This window comes from Malus sylvestris, chromosome 3 (genome assembly GCF_916048215.2).
Source record: "Malus sylvestris chromosome 3, drMalSylv7.2, whole genome shotgun sequence".
Lineage (NCBI taxonomy): Eukaryota > Viridiplantae > Streptophyta > Magnoliopsida > Rosales > Rosaceae > Malus > Malus sylvestris.
This window is the reverse complement of record NC_062262.1, coordinates 36,649,112-36,665,809: the sequence shown is the minus strand read 5'-3', so window position 1 is coordinate 36,665,809 and position 16,698 is coordinate 36,649,112. Positions and strand designations below refer to the sequence as shown.

At 39.0% G+C, this 16,698-nt stretch overlaps 1 protein-coding gene across 3 annotated transcripts; it reads left to right on the top strand.

Annotated features, from left to right (window-relative positions):
* The first annotated feature begins 12,871 nt into the window (after window positions 1-12,871).
* LOC126617283 (uncharacterized) lies at window positions 12,872-16,698 on the top strand. 3 transcript variants are annotated; one of them, XM_050285309.1, is made up of 13 exons: window positions 12,872-13,247; window positions 13,598-13,735; window positions 14,017-14,098; window positions 14,363-14,439; window positions 14,585-14,691; window positions 14,797-14,917; window positions 15,046-15,185; window positions 15,286-15,369; window positions 15,513-15,579; window positions 15,685-15,763; window positions 15,862-15,953; window positions 16,114-16,257; window positions 16,423-16,698. In XM_050285309.1, exons 1-13 carry the CDS (start codon window positions 13,053-13,055, stop codon window positions 16,561-16,563), a joined length of 1,467 nt encoding a protein of 488 aa, XP_050141266.1. In that variant the 5' UTR covers window positions 12,872-13,052; the 3' UTR covers window positions 16,564-16,698. The 3 variants fall into 3 exon arrangements, with proteins under 3 accessions (XP_050141266.1, XP_050141267.1, XP_050141268.1); XM_050285310.1 differs by having other exon boundaries at window positions 12,874-13,247; window positions 15,046-15,162; window positions 15,278-15,369; XM_050285311.1 differs by having other exon boundaries at window positions 13,112-13,247; window positions 13,576-13,735.

The following is a 16,698-nucleotide window of genomic DNA, read 5'->3' as shown; positions in this document are numbered from 1 at the left end:
GCAGCTCTTTTCCAGCTACAATAAAAGGGCCAAGATCCGGCAGTTCCAACCCAGAGATCTAGTCCTAAGAAAGGCCTTCATCACTGCCCGCAAAGAAGGCTCGAAAAAGATGGATCCCATCTGGGAAGGTCCATACAAGATCAGCAGAGTAGGCGGCAAAGGTAACTACACCCTCGCCACCATAAATGACAAAGAGATCGAGAAGCAATGGAACACCTACAATTTGATAAAATACCATATGTGACTTCCCATTATATCAAGACCCGAAGACTCAAGCATCTCAACGGACACCACCTCGTAAGCCGAGGACTATCCAGTTGTCATGCAGTCTTTTACAGTTAAGTTATTTGTTCATTGAGTTCATTTTTCAATGAAGAATTCAGAAGCAATTTGCAACTTGGCTCGACTACATGTCTACAACAACTTACCTCTCCTACACTTCAAAAGAAGATTGCACCCTTTTTTGGGACTCACCGCAAGAATTTCACCCCCCCCCCGAGGGACCAACCATGCTCTCCAAAGCGGGAGGATAAAACTCAACACTCCGAATATCCAGACGTGGATGAGCCTGCTACCCTAGTATAACTAGATGCACGATGGTTTGCCCCGGGATTCCTAGAAGTAGCCATAATGGTCTTTTTCAAGGCTTAGCTAATTGAAGGATTTTGGGTCTCTTGGCCTAATCTATCGGGAACCGGGCCCTAAAGACGGAGGGGGCACATTATGCAGTACACCCTAAGGGTGGCTGCCCTAGAAACCTAAAGCTGGTACCGAGTGCACTAAGGTACCTATGGTTTTTCGGAAGACTGCCTATGGCTTGCCCTTCAAGAAATGAAGCTATGTTAGACTTGTACAACTGCGCATCCTAGTGAAAGGTTAAACAAGCTAGCATGCATATACGAAGTTTTATCCACTACCGACATGCTACGTAGTCAATAAACTTCACATTTGCCAAGCGTGGAACAATCTACACCAAGTCCTAAAGTGTTGTGATACTTGTTACGCAACTTACGGAATTGAAGGAAGCCAAGGTTAACAGCTTAATGGTTACGCGGACTTGTCTACTTCTGTCAGTAAGGCATATGGCAGCCAACCCTATGGCTAACAACTTTGTAAAAAGTTCTACACCAACATCTACGGTTGCGTAGGCTACGCTGGCCTGTCTGCTTATAAAAAAAGTAGCACGTCTGCCATTGGTCTATAAAGTCTAGAGGTTAGGGTGTGAACCACAGAAGCAAAGATGGAGAAAAGCGAAGGAAACAAGTTTATTAAATTTTCTAGCAAAATTGATAAACAACTAGTAAAGACCAAAGGAGTTCAAGCAAAAGCAACAAAGAAAATCCTAAAAGCTACCCAAAAGACTACTCTTCAATAGCTTGGACATCTCACGACTACTCAGTCGCCACACCTTCAGCAGCCTTGATGTTCTTAGTAGCGGCATCATTCAGAGATAGAACACTCAAGATCTTGAATCTGAGGTATGTAACACTCGATTTCCTTTTCTGCACTTTCATACTTTACTTGGATCGCATCAAGCCTAATCTTCAAATCCATGATCTTTTGGCAAGCGGTCTCAAGTTACAGAGAAGTAAGGGCAGAAATGTTAGATCCCTTCAAAACAGCAAGCTCATATTCCAATTTCTTGATTTTTTCGACCAAGAAGTAAGCTTCAGCAGCCATGGTTCTTGCCATCTTTTTAGCAGCCTTGGTATCTTCTTGGTCAAGGAACATAAACTCGACTGCCAGAATCGTTGTTTTCTGCATCATGGCTAACAGAGCAGTCTTTCTATACTCTAATGTGTGTTTCGCGAAAAGACTCGGACGATTAATCCCCTTAACACCATCAACAAACTTGGCACATATATCCATGTCTTCAAGTAGATCTGGCTTCAAAAGAGATCAAATCTTAGCAACTTCCCCTGAAACAGTCTTGGTGGATTCTTCAAGCCTGCATGCACGAGCAGTTTCCTTCTTCTCAGCAGACGAGTTGGTCGCAGCAGCGGAGGAAGCAGGTTTTGGCGCCACTTTAGTAGACAGAGACACCTTGTCGCTCTTCATATTAGTAAACCTCTCCAAAGGTGAACCAGACTTAGCCCTAGATAGACACTTTGACACAAACTTCGGCACCGGAGGTACAGATGAACTTCTACGCTGGGCAATCCTATCAGCAATCAAGCTAGTAGCCTTCGAAACGGCAGGCACCACCGGTACAGATCCAGCAAACCTTTCTTTCTCGTTCTTTGAGGAAGTTAAGTTAATCACAAACTTGGGAGCAGTTGATGAACCCTCGTGAGCAACAGAAGCAGTCTTCGGTTTCTTCTCATCAGGTATCTCTTGAGCAGCCGGAGAACCTCCGCAAGCAGTCATCGGTTTCTTTTCAGCAGGCGTCTCTTGAGCAGGCGGGGAATGTTTCTTTTTCCCACCTTCATTAGTAGCAGGCTCCATCACAATGATAGGACGAGCCAACGCATCTACCTTGATCTGTTTTATTTCCTCCTTCAGGGGCAGCCCACATTTTTCCCTACGAAGAAAACTAAGCAGCCAACGCCATTCATGATATTCGGAAGGGATACCCAGAGCGACATGTACTTTCTTCATGTCCGGAGAAACCTTAGGAGTTGAGCCAAATTCCGAATCTACAAAAGCAACAGAGGATAATCAAAAAATTGAAAAGCAGCTTAGCATTAAAACAAAGCAACTGAAAAGGTTAACCAGCCTACTTACCAGGTATGAAGACCGTTGGTACAAGCAGCTCAGGCGAAGAATCAGATTCCCACTCTCCACTTATCTCCAAAGTCTCTTTGGCCCAATCATGATCTCTCTTGCTCGAGTTATCAAAAAGCCTATGACGAGATCGCAGCTGCCCAACTCCATCAATGTGACCTATGTCAAAAAAATACCAAAATTCGTTGACAGTTAGATCTAAGTCGAAGAATTGGCTTAGATTATGGAATCTCACCATCACGCGGACCGTGTTCGGAGAACATTGAGCAAGGGCACATTTCATGGAGTAAAGCACTTCTTGGAAGAAACGCAACATAGGAAAAGTAAACCCTAACACGAAATAATAGAGGTGAAACTTGATGGCCTTCCGAGCCCCATCATATGGCTCACGGTTGCTACCATCCTTGACTCGTTTCACACGCACTCCCGACGGAATGGCATGCCAGTATGCCTCAAGGAAGTTTCTAAACAAATCATCGAAGCTAATCTTGAAGTGAGCAGCCTTGAAGTAGCCAACCTTGCTCAAAGACCCGACTTGATAATACAACGACGACACACCATCATCATTCTTATAGCACGAGGAAGACATACTCGAAGGAATTCTACAAAAAGTGCAAAGAAGATTCATTAGAGGGTTGTTCAAAAAAAAAAAAAGGCCCATCCACCCAAAAGAGGCACTCGGCCTCACCTTCTTTAAAAAAATGGCAAAGCAGGGAGCCTAGCCTGCATTGGCTCCTCCCCCATCCTTCTTCTCGATGCAAGGGCCTTGCAACCTAGCTCAGCTGACAGAGGGCAAGCACCCCCTCACCTTCTCCTTCCTCACAGCCCAGGCACAAAGGCCCAGACTGCAGCACTAACCCACGGCCCAAGCCGCAGGAAGCCCAGCGCCCATGCCAAGATCCATGGCATAGCTTATTTATTCCCACCACCCACGGCAACAATGCCGCAGCCTCCCTAGGTCTTTTTTCAAATCTCCTCAACCCTTGTCGAGACAATTTCAAGCCCTGAGGCTTCCAAAAAAATCAAGAAGACAAGAAAAATATTTTTTTTCTTACCTAGAAGCAACGAGAAGACGAAGCAAGCAACGAAAGACGATCCTTTGCACGGGCAAGATGTAGAAGATTGCTAGAGGAGGGGGAACAAATATCCTCTAAGATCTCTCCCTTTTGTAAGGTAGAATAAATTGCTCTCCAAAGTTGATTTAATAATCCACTTAAGGTGGACTTAAGTAGACTTTGGGAGAAATTTATTTCCTTTTCCTAGAAGGATCTAATTTCCTATTAAAAGAGAGAATCAACATCAAAATAGGAAACAATTCAAAGTTTCCTAATGCAAGAAAATCTCTACACCTGTTGCCCTTTTCTGCGGTAGCCCAACAGGTGTGGGGGCATTGGTTGAGCCAAAAATAATCACAAGGCGACATGTGGATCTTTGGACAAAAGAGGACAAAAATACCCTTGAGGTACAATGGGATTCCTACACGCGAGCAGCGGGCAATCATCCTTCAACTAAATCAAAAGTGCCCAAAATAGGTAACAATTCAAAACCTATCCCATCAAATCCCTTCTACAAGGTAACTCCCAAAACCTATTTCATTCCATATATCTTTTACCTCATTTTCCCTTTTTTAGCTAATCAATTAGTTATTTATTTTATTCACTCCATAACCTCCCAAAAATATTCCTTTTATTATGTTAATTAGCCAATTAATATATTTATTCCTAATCAGTATATTAAATTGCTAATTAAATCACCAAATAACACCCAAAATATACATAAAGGGCTGGCCACTCTTTCTCCAAAGAGGACCGGCCATGCCCTATAAATATTACCCACTTTTCTCTATTAAACCTAGGTTCACACTCTTGCAAAATTCCAAAAACTCTCTAAACACTTTTCTCTCTAAAGTCTAACTTTGGCATCGGAGATCCTTCGGCCAAAGCCCCCCATTCATCGTGGGCGCGTAAGGCTCTTGGCCTTGACCCTAAGGTGTTAATTGTTATGTAGGTGCAGTTTTGTCCAAGAAGAATGAGGAAGAAATTTGCATCCACAATCTTCTTCCCCCTCCGACCCAATCCGGTAATCCTTTCCACACACCACCTTGCTCTCCTGATTACTCCCTCTAATTACTCATGCGTTTTTTTGTCTTTGGAAGAATCAAAACATGCAAGAAACCAACCCATGATTTCGACCTCTCTCTCTCTCTTTCCCTCCTCTTGGTCTCTCAAAGATTGTGTCTTTCTGCAAAACATGGTGGGGAAGATGGTTGTTTGGTGCTTGGGTTAGGTGCTCACAGGTCACAGCCTCTCATGAAGAATGTGTGTGTGTGTGTGTGTGTGTGTGTGTGTGTGTGTGGCTTTTTAATTAATTAATTTATTATTATTTTTAGAATATAAAATTAATTAGTTTTTTATTTTTTAATTTATATGGGACCCCTATGTGTGCCACGTCAACACACTAACAGAAATTTTGACGGAAATATAACGAAAGGACGACAATGATTTGCAACACTCATATTCAAGAGCTACATTGATTGATTTTCAAATTCAAGGACTTATAAAAAAAATGGTTCTTTAGATATAAATCCTTGCAACTCTTATGTTCTAGACAAAACCCCACCTAGTTATAAACTTCCAAATAAAACCCAAATTTGAAAATGATTACCAAGTAGAAAAATAATTGACCTATTATTGTAACATCCCACATCGCCCAAGGGAGTGGATCCTATAAGCTTTATATGTATATTCTCATCTCTACCTAGCACGAGGCCTTTTGGGAGCTCACTGGCTTCGGGTTCCATCGAAACTCTGAAGTTAAGCGAGTTCACGCGAGAGCAATCCCATGATGGGTGACCCACTGGGAAGTTCTCATGTGAGTTCTTAGAAACAAAACTGCTCGTGCTACGGCGGAGTCGAGCCCGGGATGTGGTGGGGGCCCGGGCCGGGATGTGACAATTTGGTATCAGAGTCAATCCCTGACCGGATGTGTGCCGACGAGGATGTCGAGCCCCTAAGGGGGGTGGATTGTAACATCCCACATCGCCCAAGGGAGTGGATCCTGTAAGCTTTATATATATATTCTCATCTCTACCTAGCACAAGGCATTTTGGGAGCTCACTGGTTTCGGGTTCCATCAAAACTCCGAAGTTAAGCGAGCTCACGCCAGAGCAATCCCATGATAAGTAACCCACTGGGAAGTTCTCGTGTGAGTTCTTAGAAACAAAACCGTGAGGGCGTGGTCGAGGCCCAAAGCAGACAATATCGTGCTATGGCGGAGTCGAGCCCGGGATGTGGTGGGGGCTCGGGCCGGGATGTGACAATTGTTACAAGATATTTACAACTTATACCACAATATTCAAAATAAATCAATGAATGTAATTACTCACCTTAATTACAATGAACAAATAATTATTACACATATTATTACCCCTAACATATATATATATATATATATACACACACGCGTTCAAATGCATATAGTACTACCATAAGCTCAATATATATGCACAATAGTACATATATGTTCAAACATATTATACTAATTAATCTACCTATATGTAAATTTATGATGAGCAACTAACATATAGTTTGTAGGTAAATTGATGTTGAATCAAATAACATTCTTTTATTTAGTAGGTAATATATTTTCCATGTATTATTACATATATTTGGCACCTTTTATTATTATAAGATATATGTACAAATAATAGGTAAATTAATTTTGAATCAAACAAAATTTCTTTATTTTGTAAGTCAATTAATTTTGAATCAAATAATATTCTTCATTATGTAGGTATTTTATTTCGTATGTATCATATATTGGGTACATTTTATTATTATATGTACAAATAATAGGTAAACTAGTATTGAATAAAAAAATATTATTTTTTATGTAGGTACATTATTTTGCTTGTATTTTGCATGTACTTTACATTTATTGGGTAAATTATTTTGCTTTTTTTAAGCATCTAACATTTTAAAATGTTGCATAGTAGGTGCACTAAATCAAATAACATTTTTTTGTAAGTAAATTATTTTGCATGAATTTTTACAATATCAGGCATGTTTTTTTTGTTATATATGTGTGTGTGTGTGTGTGTGTGAAATTTACCTACATTTATATGTAAAATATAATTTGATTGACTAAACAAAGAACATATTATTACATATATTAGGCATGTTTTATTGTTATTATATATTAGGCAATTAATTTTTTATTTTTTATTTTTGTAAAATCATTAAATCTTCCTTCCAATCCGTATAGAATTAATTGTGAACATTAAACCTTCAAATATGGGTATTTTAGGCATCAAAAAATTTTAAATGTGTAAAGTCAAAATATAATTAATGAAGAATAAATGGGGGTTTAGGACAGGAGAATAATAAATAACAAAAAAAAGAAAAAAATAATTTAAGAGATAATTAAAAAGAAATTATTTTTAACAATAAATATTATTCATAAATAATACATTGACAATAAAATAATCCTAAATTTAAAGAATTTGACTTATTTTAAGAAACTGGAAAAAAAAAAGGACTTATATCAAGTTTTCCCATAAAATATATATATATAAACATCCTAAAATATCAAAATCCGAATTAAATATAGTAAACGACATAATTCACTTAAGTCTTGTAGGTCTCGTAGTTCTCTTCGAATCCTATATGACAGGCCCAAAACAAACATGCTAAATCAAAGTTGTATCAATCCGGAGAGTACGAAACGTCCAAAACACCCGTTTTCGGGATATGATAGCAGTAAATAACCTATTAACACGTAAATTACCAATTTTCCAATCACCTTTCTTAATTGTTCATCGCTTCCTTCTTTAGTTTTATTGCATGTGAAATAACCTAATTTATCGCACTCCGTAACCTTTCTCCTGAGCCGGCTCTACTAAAAACTAACTATTAAACTATTTAATGATGTTACCTACCGGGAAAAAAAATCCCCTATATAATGAAATGGGTAAATTACACAAAACTACGTCAAATGTGGGTTAAACCACAATCTCATACCTTATGTTTTAAAATGACATACCTTATTTTACGAATTTGTTGCAATGTCACACTTTCGTCAGTTTTTTTGTCTATTTCTCTGTTAAATGCTGACGTGACTGGAGGTGGGATCCACTCTCTAGTCTAATTGGATTAAAAAAACTAATTAAATATTATAAATAAATAAAATCATTTATATATTTTTATAAAAAATGTGGGACCTACTGTAACATCCCACATCGTTCAGGGGAGTGGATCCTCTAAGCCTTATATGTATATTCTCATCTCTACCTAGCACGAAGCTTTTTAGGAGCTCACTGGCTTTGGGTTCCATCGGAACTCCGAAGTTAAGCGAGTTCGCGCAAGAGCAATCCCATGATGGGTGACCCACTGGGAAGTTCTCGTGTGAGTTCCCAGAAACAAAACCGTGAGGGTGTGGTCGGGGCCCAAAACGGACAATATCGTGCTACAACGAAGTCGAGCCTAGGATGTGGTGGGGGCTCGGGCCGGGATGTGACAATTTGGTATCAGAGCCAATCCCTGGTCGGATATGTGTCAACGAGGACGTCGGGCTCCTAAGAGGGGTGGATTGTAACATCCCACATCGCCCAAGGGAATGGATCCTCTAAGCCTTATATGTATATTCCCATCTCTACCTAGCACGAGGCCTTTTGAGAGCTTATTGGCTTTGGGTTCCATCGGAACTCCGAAGTTAAGCGAGTTTGCGCGAGAGCAATCCCATGATGGGTAACCTACTGGGAAGTTCTCGTGTGAGTTCCCGGAAACAAAACCATGAGGCGTGGTTAGGGCCCAAAGCGAATAATATCGTGCTACGGCGGAGTCGACCCCAGGCCGGGATGTGACATCTACCCCCTACAAACCCATCACCCTTATTCCCGAGTCGATCTGTCTTTTTCATCTCCTTCTCTCACTTGAATAAACCGCTATCGTCGTCAACCTTTGTTCTCACTCACTACTTGCAAATTCTCATGCACTTTTCGAAGTAACCGACACAACCTTTTTGGTTGAGTGTTTATCAAAGCCCAATTAGATGTAATAATATCTGTTCTGGGATTCATACGTCATCGCCCATTGCACTCAAATTGTCAAATTGAAAGCCGCAAATCTCATCCATGATTAATTAGAGTTCGAATGTGCATCAATGATCTTTTTCAGAAATTCTACAAGGCAAATTGATGATGTAGATCTAAATCTTGAATGGAAAGAAAAAGAGGTGATTGGGTTTCATGGCTGAGTGAGAGAAGACGAAAAACCAACAAGATAGGGTGATTTCCCTCATCCTCCACCACATGTCACTCAATCTCTACCATTGCACCCTCATCGTCCTCTCCAAATGCCAAATCGCCAACATCAAAATCTCGAGAATTCCATAGTTTGATCTTCCATGAATGGCGACCAAACAACGCGAACTTAGGGTGGATCCTATTCGTGGCACCAAGAATAGTGGAATAGTAGTGGTGGCGACGGTGCTTGTCATCGGAGTTTGTCGTAAACTCACCTGGGAAGCTCACGTAGGAAACGGGTCGATCCAGAGATATGGACCACATCAAACACATAGGTATGTTGGATTGGTCCAGGGAGAGATGGTGGTGATTAGTGGGTGAGGCGGCGGCAGGTTCTGGTTTTGGCGGTGAAGGAAGGAATGTTGGGAGAGTCAGGTGAACTGGGAAACAAGGGTGAGGGTGATGGGTTTGTAGGGAGTGGGTCCCACAATTTTTTAATAAAAAATATTTAAATAATTTTTTTTAATTTTTTATATTTAATTAGTTTTTTAATCCCACTGGGCTAGAGAGTGGGTTTCACCTCAAGTCATGTCGGCATTTAAAAGAGAAATAGACAGAAAAAATGTTGGAGGTGTGACATTGCAACAAATTCGTAAGATAAAGTATGCCATTGCATTTTTGAAAACATGAGTTATGAAATTATAGTTCAACCCATAATTAAGATAGTTTTGTATAATGGCATGATCTCGTTGAGTCATTCTTTCTTCTCTAACCTATTCCCTTTCTTGCCTAAGTAACTCTCTTTCTCTCCTATTAGCTTGAAATGCTTTCTCAACAGCTACAGCTTTTGCCTCCTCTCTAGCCTTATCAGCCTCAAATTTTGCCATTTCCCACGCCAAAGTCAATTCACCTAGGCGAGCAAGTTCTTCCATACACTTTGCATAATCATTCTTGGAAGCACTCCCTATTCTCTTTGAAGCCTTCTTACCTTGAGGCCTAATTGGATAACGGGTCAACCTCGACACTTGTTCAAGGGGGCGTTTTAGGCACTTCTTCTGTGTCATCTTCATGAACATGCGAGGCATGATCGGATGTAGAGTGTAGAGGGGTGTTGTTCATGAAAACTTCTAGACCAATAGGCACAACTCTGAATTTAGGACAATCTTTGACAATATTCCAACATTCCCACCGATTGAATGATTTGTTTTTGCTTTTGGTTTTGGCATTATACCAAGCTTGTGCTTGAAATTCCTACACAATGCGGGAGAAGAAATAATTATAATGAAAGTAGGTAACAAATAAATAATACAAACAAATAATTATAATGAAAGCAAGTAACAAATAAATAATTATAATCAAAGTAGGTAACAAATAAATAATACAAACAAATAATTATAATCAAAGTAGTAAACAAATAAATAATACAAACAAATAATTATAATGTAAATTTGGGTATAGTACAAACAAATAAATAATATATTGTTACCTGATCCGCTAAATTTTCCCCACTTCGAAGATTACTACTAGCTTGTGCCAAGGCGTCTCTCCACGTACTAAATGATTGGCTAAGTAATTTCCAACGACTGGACATCGATTCTTTGGTTCTTTTCCCACCAATTTTCTTGAGAAAATTGGTATGAATAAGACTCTACATTTCTCGCACCTGCATCTCATTACCCGTAATCGGATCATGAGTAACTTCAACCCAGCTAGTACACAATGCAACATCTTCAATAAGCGTCCAATTCGTACATGCATCAGTAGTCATTTTGCTGAAAAAAAATTGGATTGAAACTTTGAGAGAAATATAGGAATGTGGTTGAAAGTAGTTGAGAAAATATGAATTTGTGGTGTAAGATAGAAGATAATGAGAAGGTATTTATAGAAAAGCAAAATAATTTTTTTTAATTTTTCAAATTCCGGATTTTATTTAATTTTTTACATTTTTTTTATTTTTATTCACCTAATTAATCTCTACTGTTGGATTTTAAAAAAAATTGAATTCCAACACTCCAAATTGTGCCACGTGGCACAACGGTAAGATTTCTGATTTTTAAACTGTTTTTTCTTTTCTTTTTTTAATTTATAAAGGCGAATAAAGTGGACTGTTGATCTCAGATCCAACGGCTGATATTAAATAAGATTTTTTTTATTTTTTTTACCGTTGGAAATCCAACGGTCCAGAAATTGTAGCCGTTGAAATCCAACGGACGTGGGGAAGCCACGTGGCCTCCCCAACGGTAACATTTCCGAGTGCGTTGCAGGCCCTAGGCCTGAAATTCTGTCGAATGACGCGCACCCACGTGCGCTTGAAGCCAACGCACCTAACGCAAAAAATATAAAAAACGTGGCTGATGTCGTCCTGACGTCAGCCCACGTCACATTGCCTTCAAGCGCTCGGGGCGAGGACTCGTGCCTGGCCTCTCCCTCAGGCCTGCTCAGGCTCGCTCGCCAGCACACGCTGGGCTTCATCACTCGAGCTCTTTGGCTCTATTCCTGCGCCTGTCCCTTGGGCTTGAGCACACGGTGGAAGTGCCCTTAATGAAATATTCCACGAGCTAAAATTGTTTAACAAGAAATGAGGATAAGTGCCACATGCCCGCTGGTCAACTAATATTGTAGCACAGCCCATTGGCCTTGGACCTTCGTGTGAAGAAATTTTTAGGGGTAAATTACATAGTAACCCCTCAGGTTTGAGCTCTATTGCAATCTCATACAACATCTTTAAAACATTTTACTTTCATACCTCAAGTACTATTTTATTTCAATTTCATACAACCGTTAGATTTTCCATCCATGGATCTATTAAATGCTGACGTGGCTGCCACATATATGACACGTGGCTGCCAAATGTCTGCCACATGGCAAATAAAATAATTTTTTTAATTTTTTTTTTTTAAAACCTGAAATTGGAAGAAAAAAAAAAGGTCCGAACCCAGAAGAAGAAGAAAGAGAAAGAGAAGAAGAAGAAGAAAGAGGAGGGAGGAGAAAGAAGAAGAAGAAAAAGAAAAAAAAGAAAAAAGAAAGGGGTCCGAACCCAGAAGAAGGAGGAAGAAGAAAGAGGAGGAGGAGGAGGAAGAAGAAAAAAAAAATAAATAAATAAAAGGGACCGAACCCAGAAAAAGGAGGAAGAAGAAGAAGAGAAGAAGAAAGAGGAGGAGGAGGGAGAAGAAGAAGAAAAAAAAAAAGGTCCGAACCCAGAAGAAGAAGGAGGAAGAAGAAGAAGAGAAGAAGAAAGAGGAGGAGGAGGGAGAAGAAGAAGAAGAAGAAGAAGAAAAAAAAAAAAAAAAAAGGTCCGAACCCAGAAGAAGAAGAAAGAGAAAAAAAAAAAAAAAAAGAAAGGGACCGAACCCAGAAGAAGGAGGAAGAAGAAGTGAAGAAGAAAGAGGAGGAGGAGGGAGAAGAAGAAGAAGAAGAAGAAGAAGAAAAAAAAAAAAAAAAAAGTCCGAACCCAGAAGAAGAAGAAAGAGAAAAAAAAAAAGTGACAAATATGTTTTTTTTAGAAAGAGAGAGAAGAAGAAGAAAGAGAAAAAAAAAAGTGACAAATATGTTTTTTTTTTTTTTAAATTAAAAAATTATTTTATTTGCCACGTAGCAGACATTTGGCAGCCACGTGTCATATATGTGGCAGCCACGTCAGCATTTAACAGATCCATGGATGGAAAATCTAACGGTTGTATGAAATTGAAATAAAATAGTACTTGAGGTATGAAAGTTAAATGTTTTAAAGATGTTGTATGAGATTGCAATAGAACTCAAACCTGAGGGGCTACTATGTAATTTACCCAATTTTTAGTTATGACAGATACATAAGTGGTACACCACGTGTTTTAATAGGAGTGTAGGAAAATTTTATTTTTTAAGTTATTAAATTTTTAGCACACATATCCCACCGATTACACTGAAAAATCTCTCGGTGTGTACATTTCTAAGTTTTCTTGCATACACCGGTTTCACCAGACCTGACCGGAGGCACTGCTACTGAGTCACCGAGTCACGGAGCACCAAACAGAGAGAGAAATGAACCGAAAGAGGAGCACAGAAGTGAGTGAGTGATGCCTGACTGACTGTCACCGTGATCAGGATAATGTCTGCAGCCGTCGACGACGTTGCTCCTCTTCTTCATCTCTACAGAGACAGAGACACAGACAGAGACGGAGAATCATCCATTTCTAATGAGATCCCAAGTCTTGTGCCCGCCTCACCATCCAACGGCACAGATGCATCGACGCCTAATCAACGCCTGGCCTCTCTCGACGTCTTCCGTGGCCTCACCGTCGCGGTACGCCAAGCCCGGCGATTCTGATTGAAATTGCTTGCTAAATGCGAATCCCTAATTTGCTTAGATTCTAATTTTGAGATAGTTTGGTGGTTTTTGGATTAGTACTTAGATTAGGTTTGGAGTTGTCATGCGATTCACTTGAATCAATTAAGTTGATATGATATACCTGGATTATGGAATTCTTACTTGATGATTTCCTTTGTAGTTAGTTAAAGGCTAGAGCTTGACATCTTTCTCATTTCCTTTGTTTGTTTTTAGATATGTTAACTAATTTGATGATGAGCTAGCTTTCTGTGTGTCTGTCTATTACGTCTTCCTGATTTGATAGGTTTTCTATCAACAATCAACAGTTGATGATTTTGGTCGATGATGCCGGAGGAGCTTTCCCGTCGATAAACCACTCTCCGTGGTTGGGCGTTACACTTGCAGATTTTGTAATGCCATTTTTTCTTTTTCTTGTTGGCGTCTCCATCAGTCTTGCATTCAAGGTAGGCTGTAGGACTCTAGGGTTTATCTTTTTCTTTTTTCCTTTTTCCACCCAATCCTTGTCTAAAACCCCTGTATGTTACCATGTGGCACTGTCATGTCTTCCAAAATCCCAAATGATTTCACTACATTATATATCTAGAGTTAATTGGGGAAGCTTATCTTTATAAAAGAAAAGGGCAGCACTTTTCTGCAGTGATTTCTATGTGCAAAATTCTGAAATGTAAGGAAGCAATTATATATTAATCAACCGCCTGCTCTCGTTCCTTCTACTACTGTGCAGAAAATGCCCAACAAGACAACTGCCACAAAGAAAGTCATTCTTAGAGCAATGAATCTCTTTCTCTTGGGGTTGTTACTGCAAGGTACCCTGTCATTGTTCCATTAGATTATCATAATCTTATACTTGATTAAACTCAACATTCCTTGATGTTTCTTTTACTTATATTGGTACAACACTTGTAAGTTTTGTCAATTGTCTGAATTTAGTATAAATTTTATGCTTTACATTTCATGCTTACATTGTATAACATGCATTCATTAGTTCTAAGGTATGGAACATATTTGGTTATAGATTCTGTGCTTAAAGATGATTGCTTGTTATATTTCTCTTTGCAATGTGTTCTTAGGTGGGTATTTCCACGGGCGTGACCATTTAACATATGGGGTTGATGTGGGCAAGATACGTTGGCTAGGTGTACTACAGGTAGCATTATGCTGACTCAATCTAGAAGTTTGTATCATATTCTTCCTCTGCTATTAACTGAGTGATTTTGATATTCGAAATGGCATACACTACTGTCACCTTTCATGTTGAAAGCATGTTGAAAGTGTCTGCATCTAATTTTCAGAGGATTTCAATTGGATATTTGCTGGCTTCAATCTCAGAGATCTGGTTTGTTAACAATATCATGGTTGAATCACTGGTCGATTTTGCTAGGAAATACTACAATCAGTGGTTAGTGCTTCTACAAATTCTGTTGATGCTCATGAATTTAAGTGGACCATACATATGCTTCCCTTTTTGTCCATTCTCAAGTTTTAACTTTTATGTGTAATGCAGGCTGTTTGCTATTGGATTATGCTTTTTTCACATGTGCTTTCTGTATGGTCTTTTCGTTCCAACTTGGGAATATGAAGCTGCAAGCTTGAATTTGTCTCGTTCTGGACCTGGTACTCAAATTGTGAGTTAAATTGTTCTCTTCATTTCTAATTGCTAAGGGACAATGTTAAGGTGTTAGATTTTGGTTTAGGATTGAATTTGGTTGGTCCTGTAAGATTTCAACGTTTGCGTACAATATTTACATACTAGGTTTATTGTGGAGTGAGGGGTAGTCTTGAACCTCCTTGCAATGCTGTTGGTTATATCGATCGAGTTATTCTGGGCGAGCATCACCTTTATCAACATCCTGTTTACAGAAGAACAAAGGTCATTCTCATGGGCCTTCTCTGGTAACTGCATTATTGAATATATCAGGATTTAAGCCCTGTATCAGTGCTTTTCATTGCTGATAATTGAAAAATGCTAACCCTTTGTGTCTCAGGAATGCAGTGTTAATTCTCCTGACTATGGACCTCTGCCCTCTGATTCTCCTCAATGGTGCCTTGCACCATTTGACCCAGAGGGAATCTTAAGGTTGATTTCTGCATTTCTCTGACTCTAACTCTATTTTCATCTCTCTCTCACACACACAAACAGACACTCTATAAATGTCAAATCGTCATCGTTATTGATTATTCAGAATTGGTCTTTGATTCATTTTATTAATAAATTTCCAGTTCTCTGATGGCTGCTGTTACATGTTTTGTGGGATTGCATTTTGGGCACATACTATTGCATTTCAAGGTTTGAAGCTTCTTTTTGCTGATAACACTAACTGTCTGCACTCTCGTTGTGTCTGGTTTGCCTCTTTGATGAATTGCTTCCCTGACAGGATCCTTTCTTTTGTAGGACCAGAAGCAGAGGATATTGTTATGGTCTATGTCCTCCTTTCCTCTTCTAATATTTGGATATGCCTTGAAGATGCTTGGTATATTCTCTTTTTATTGCATTATTTTTTTCATTATTTTTCTTCTGTTGAGGATTTCTATTCTTTTTCCTATGCGTAATCGGCTGTACCTGTATCAGGTATTCCTTTCTGTAAACCACTATACACAATGAGCTATACATGTATTACAGCAGGAGCATCAGGCTTGATATTATGCATTATCTTCTATATAGTAAGTTCGCATTTTGCTAATCACTGGTTAAATGATTGAATATGTTTGACAAGCTTAATGATCCGATACAAAGCTTGGCATACTAGTGAATGATAATTTTGGAGGAAGCTACAAATTCAAAGATTCATGTGCGCTTTAGTGAAACCTTATTTAAACGCAGGTTGATGTCAAACATTTCATAAAAGTGACAGTGTTGCTGCAATGGATGGGGATGAATGCGCTCATTATATATGCTTTGGGTGCTTGTGACCTCTTCTCAGCAGGTTTGCAAGGTTTCTATTGGCGGTCACCAGAGAATAACTTGGTAATCTTTATCTTTCTTCTCTGCTGGAAAAAGAAGAGAAAAAACCTAAATGTTTTTATTTGCTGTAGTCTTTTAATATTCCTTTGCATTAATTGTTGATTTGTTGGATGATTTGTCACATTGGCTAGTTGCATAATAAATAGTTTGGAGTGAAATGTGATGCAGGTTGATGGGACAGAGGCATTATTGCAGGGCATGCTTCGATCGAAGAACTGGGGTACCCTAGCATTTGTAATACTTGAGATTTTATTTTGGGGTCTTGTTTCTGGGTTTCTTCACATGAAAGGCGTGTATATAAAACTGTAAAATGGTCCCAGTTTTAATTTCCTGTAGTGACAAAATTTAAGGACATCATCCTTGTTAATATTACAAGAAATTGTATAAATAATATTTCGGGATTATTATTTTAAGCATTAATTTTCTTATCTGATAAAACAGAAA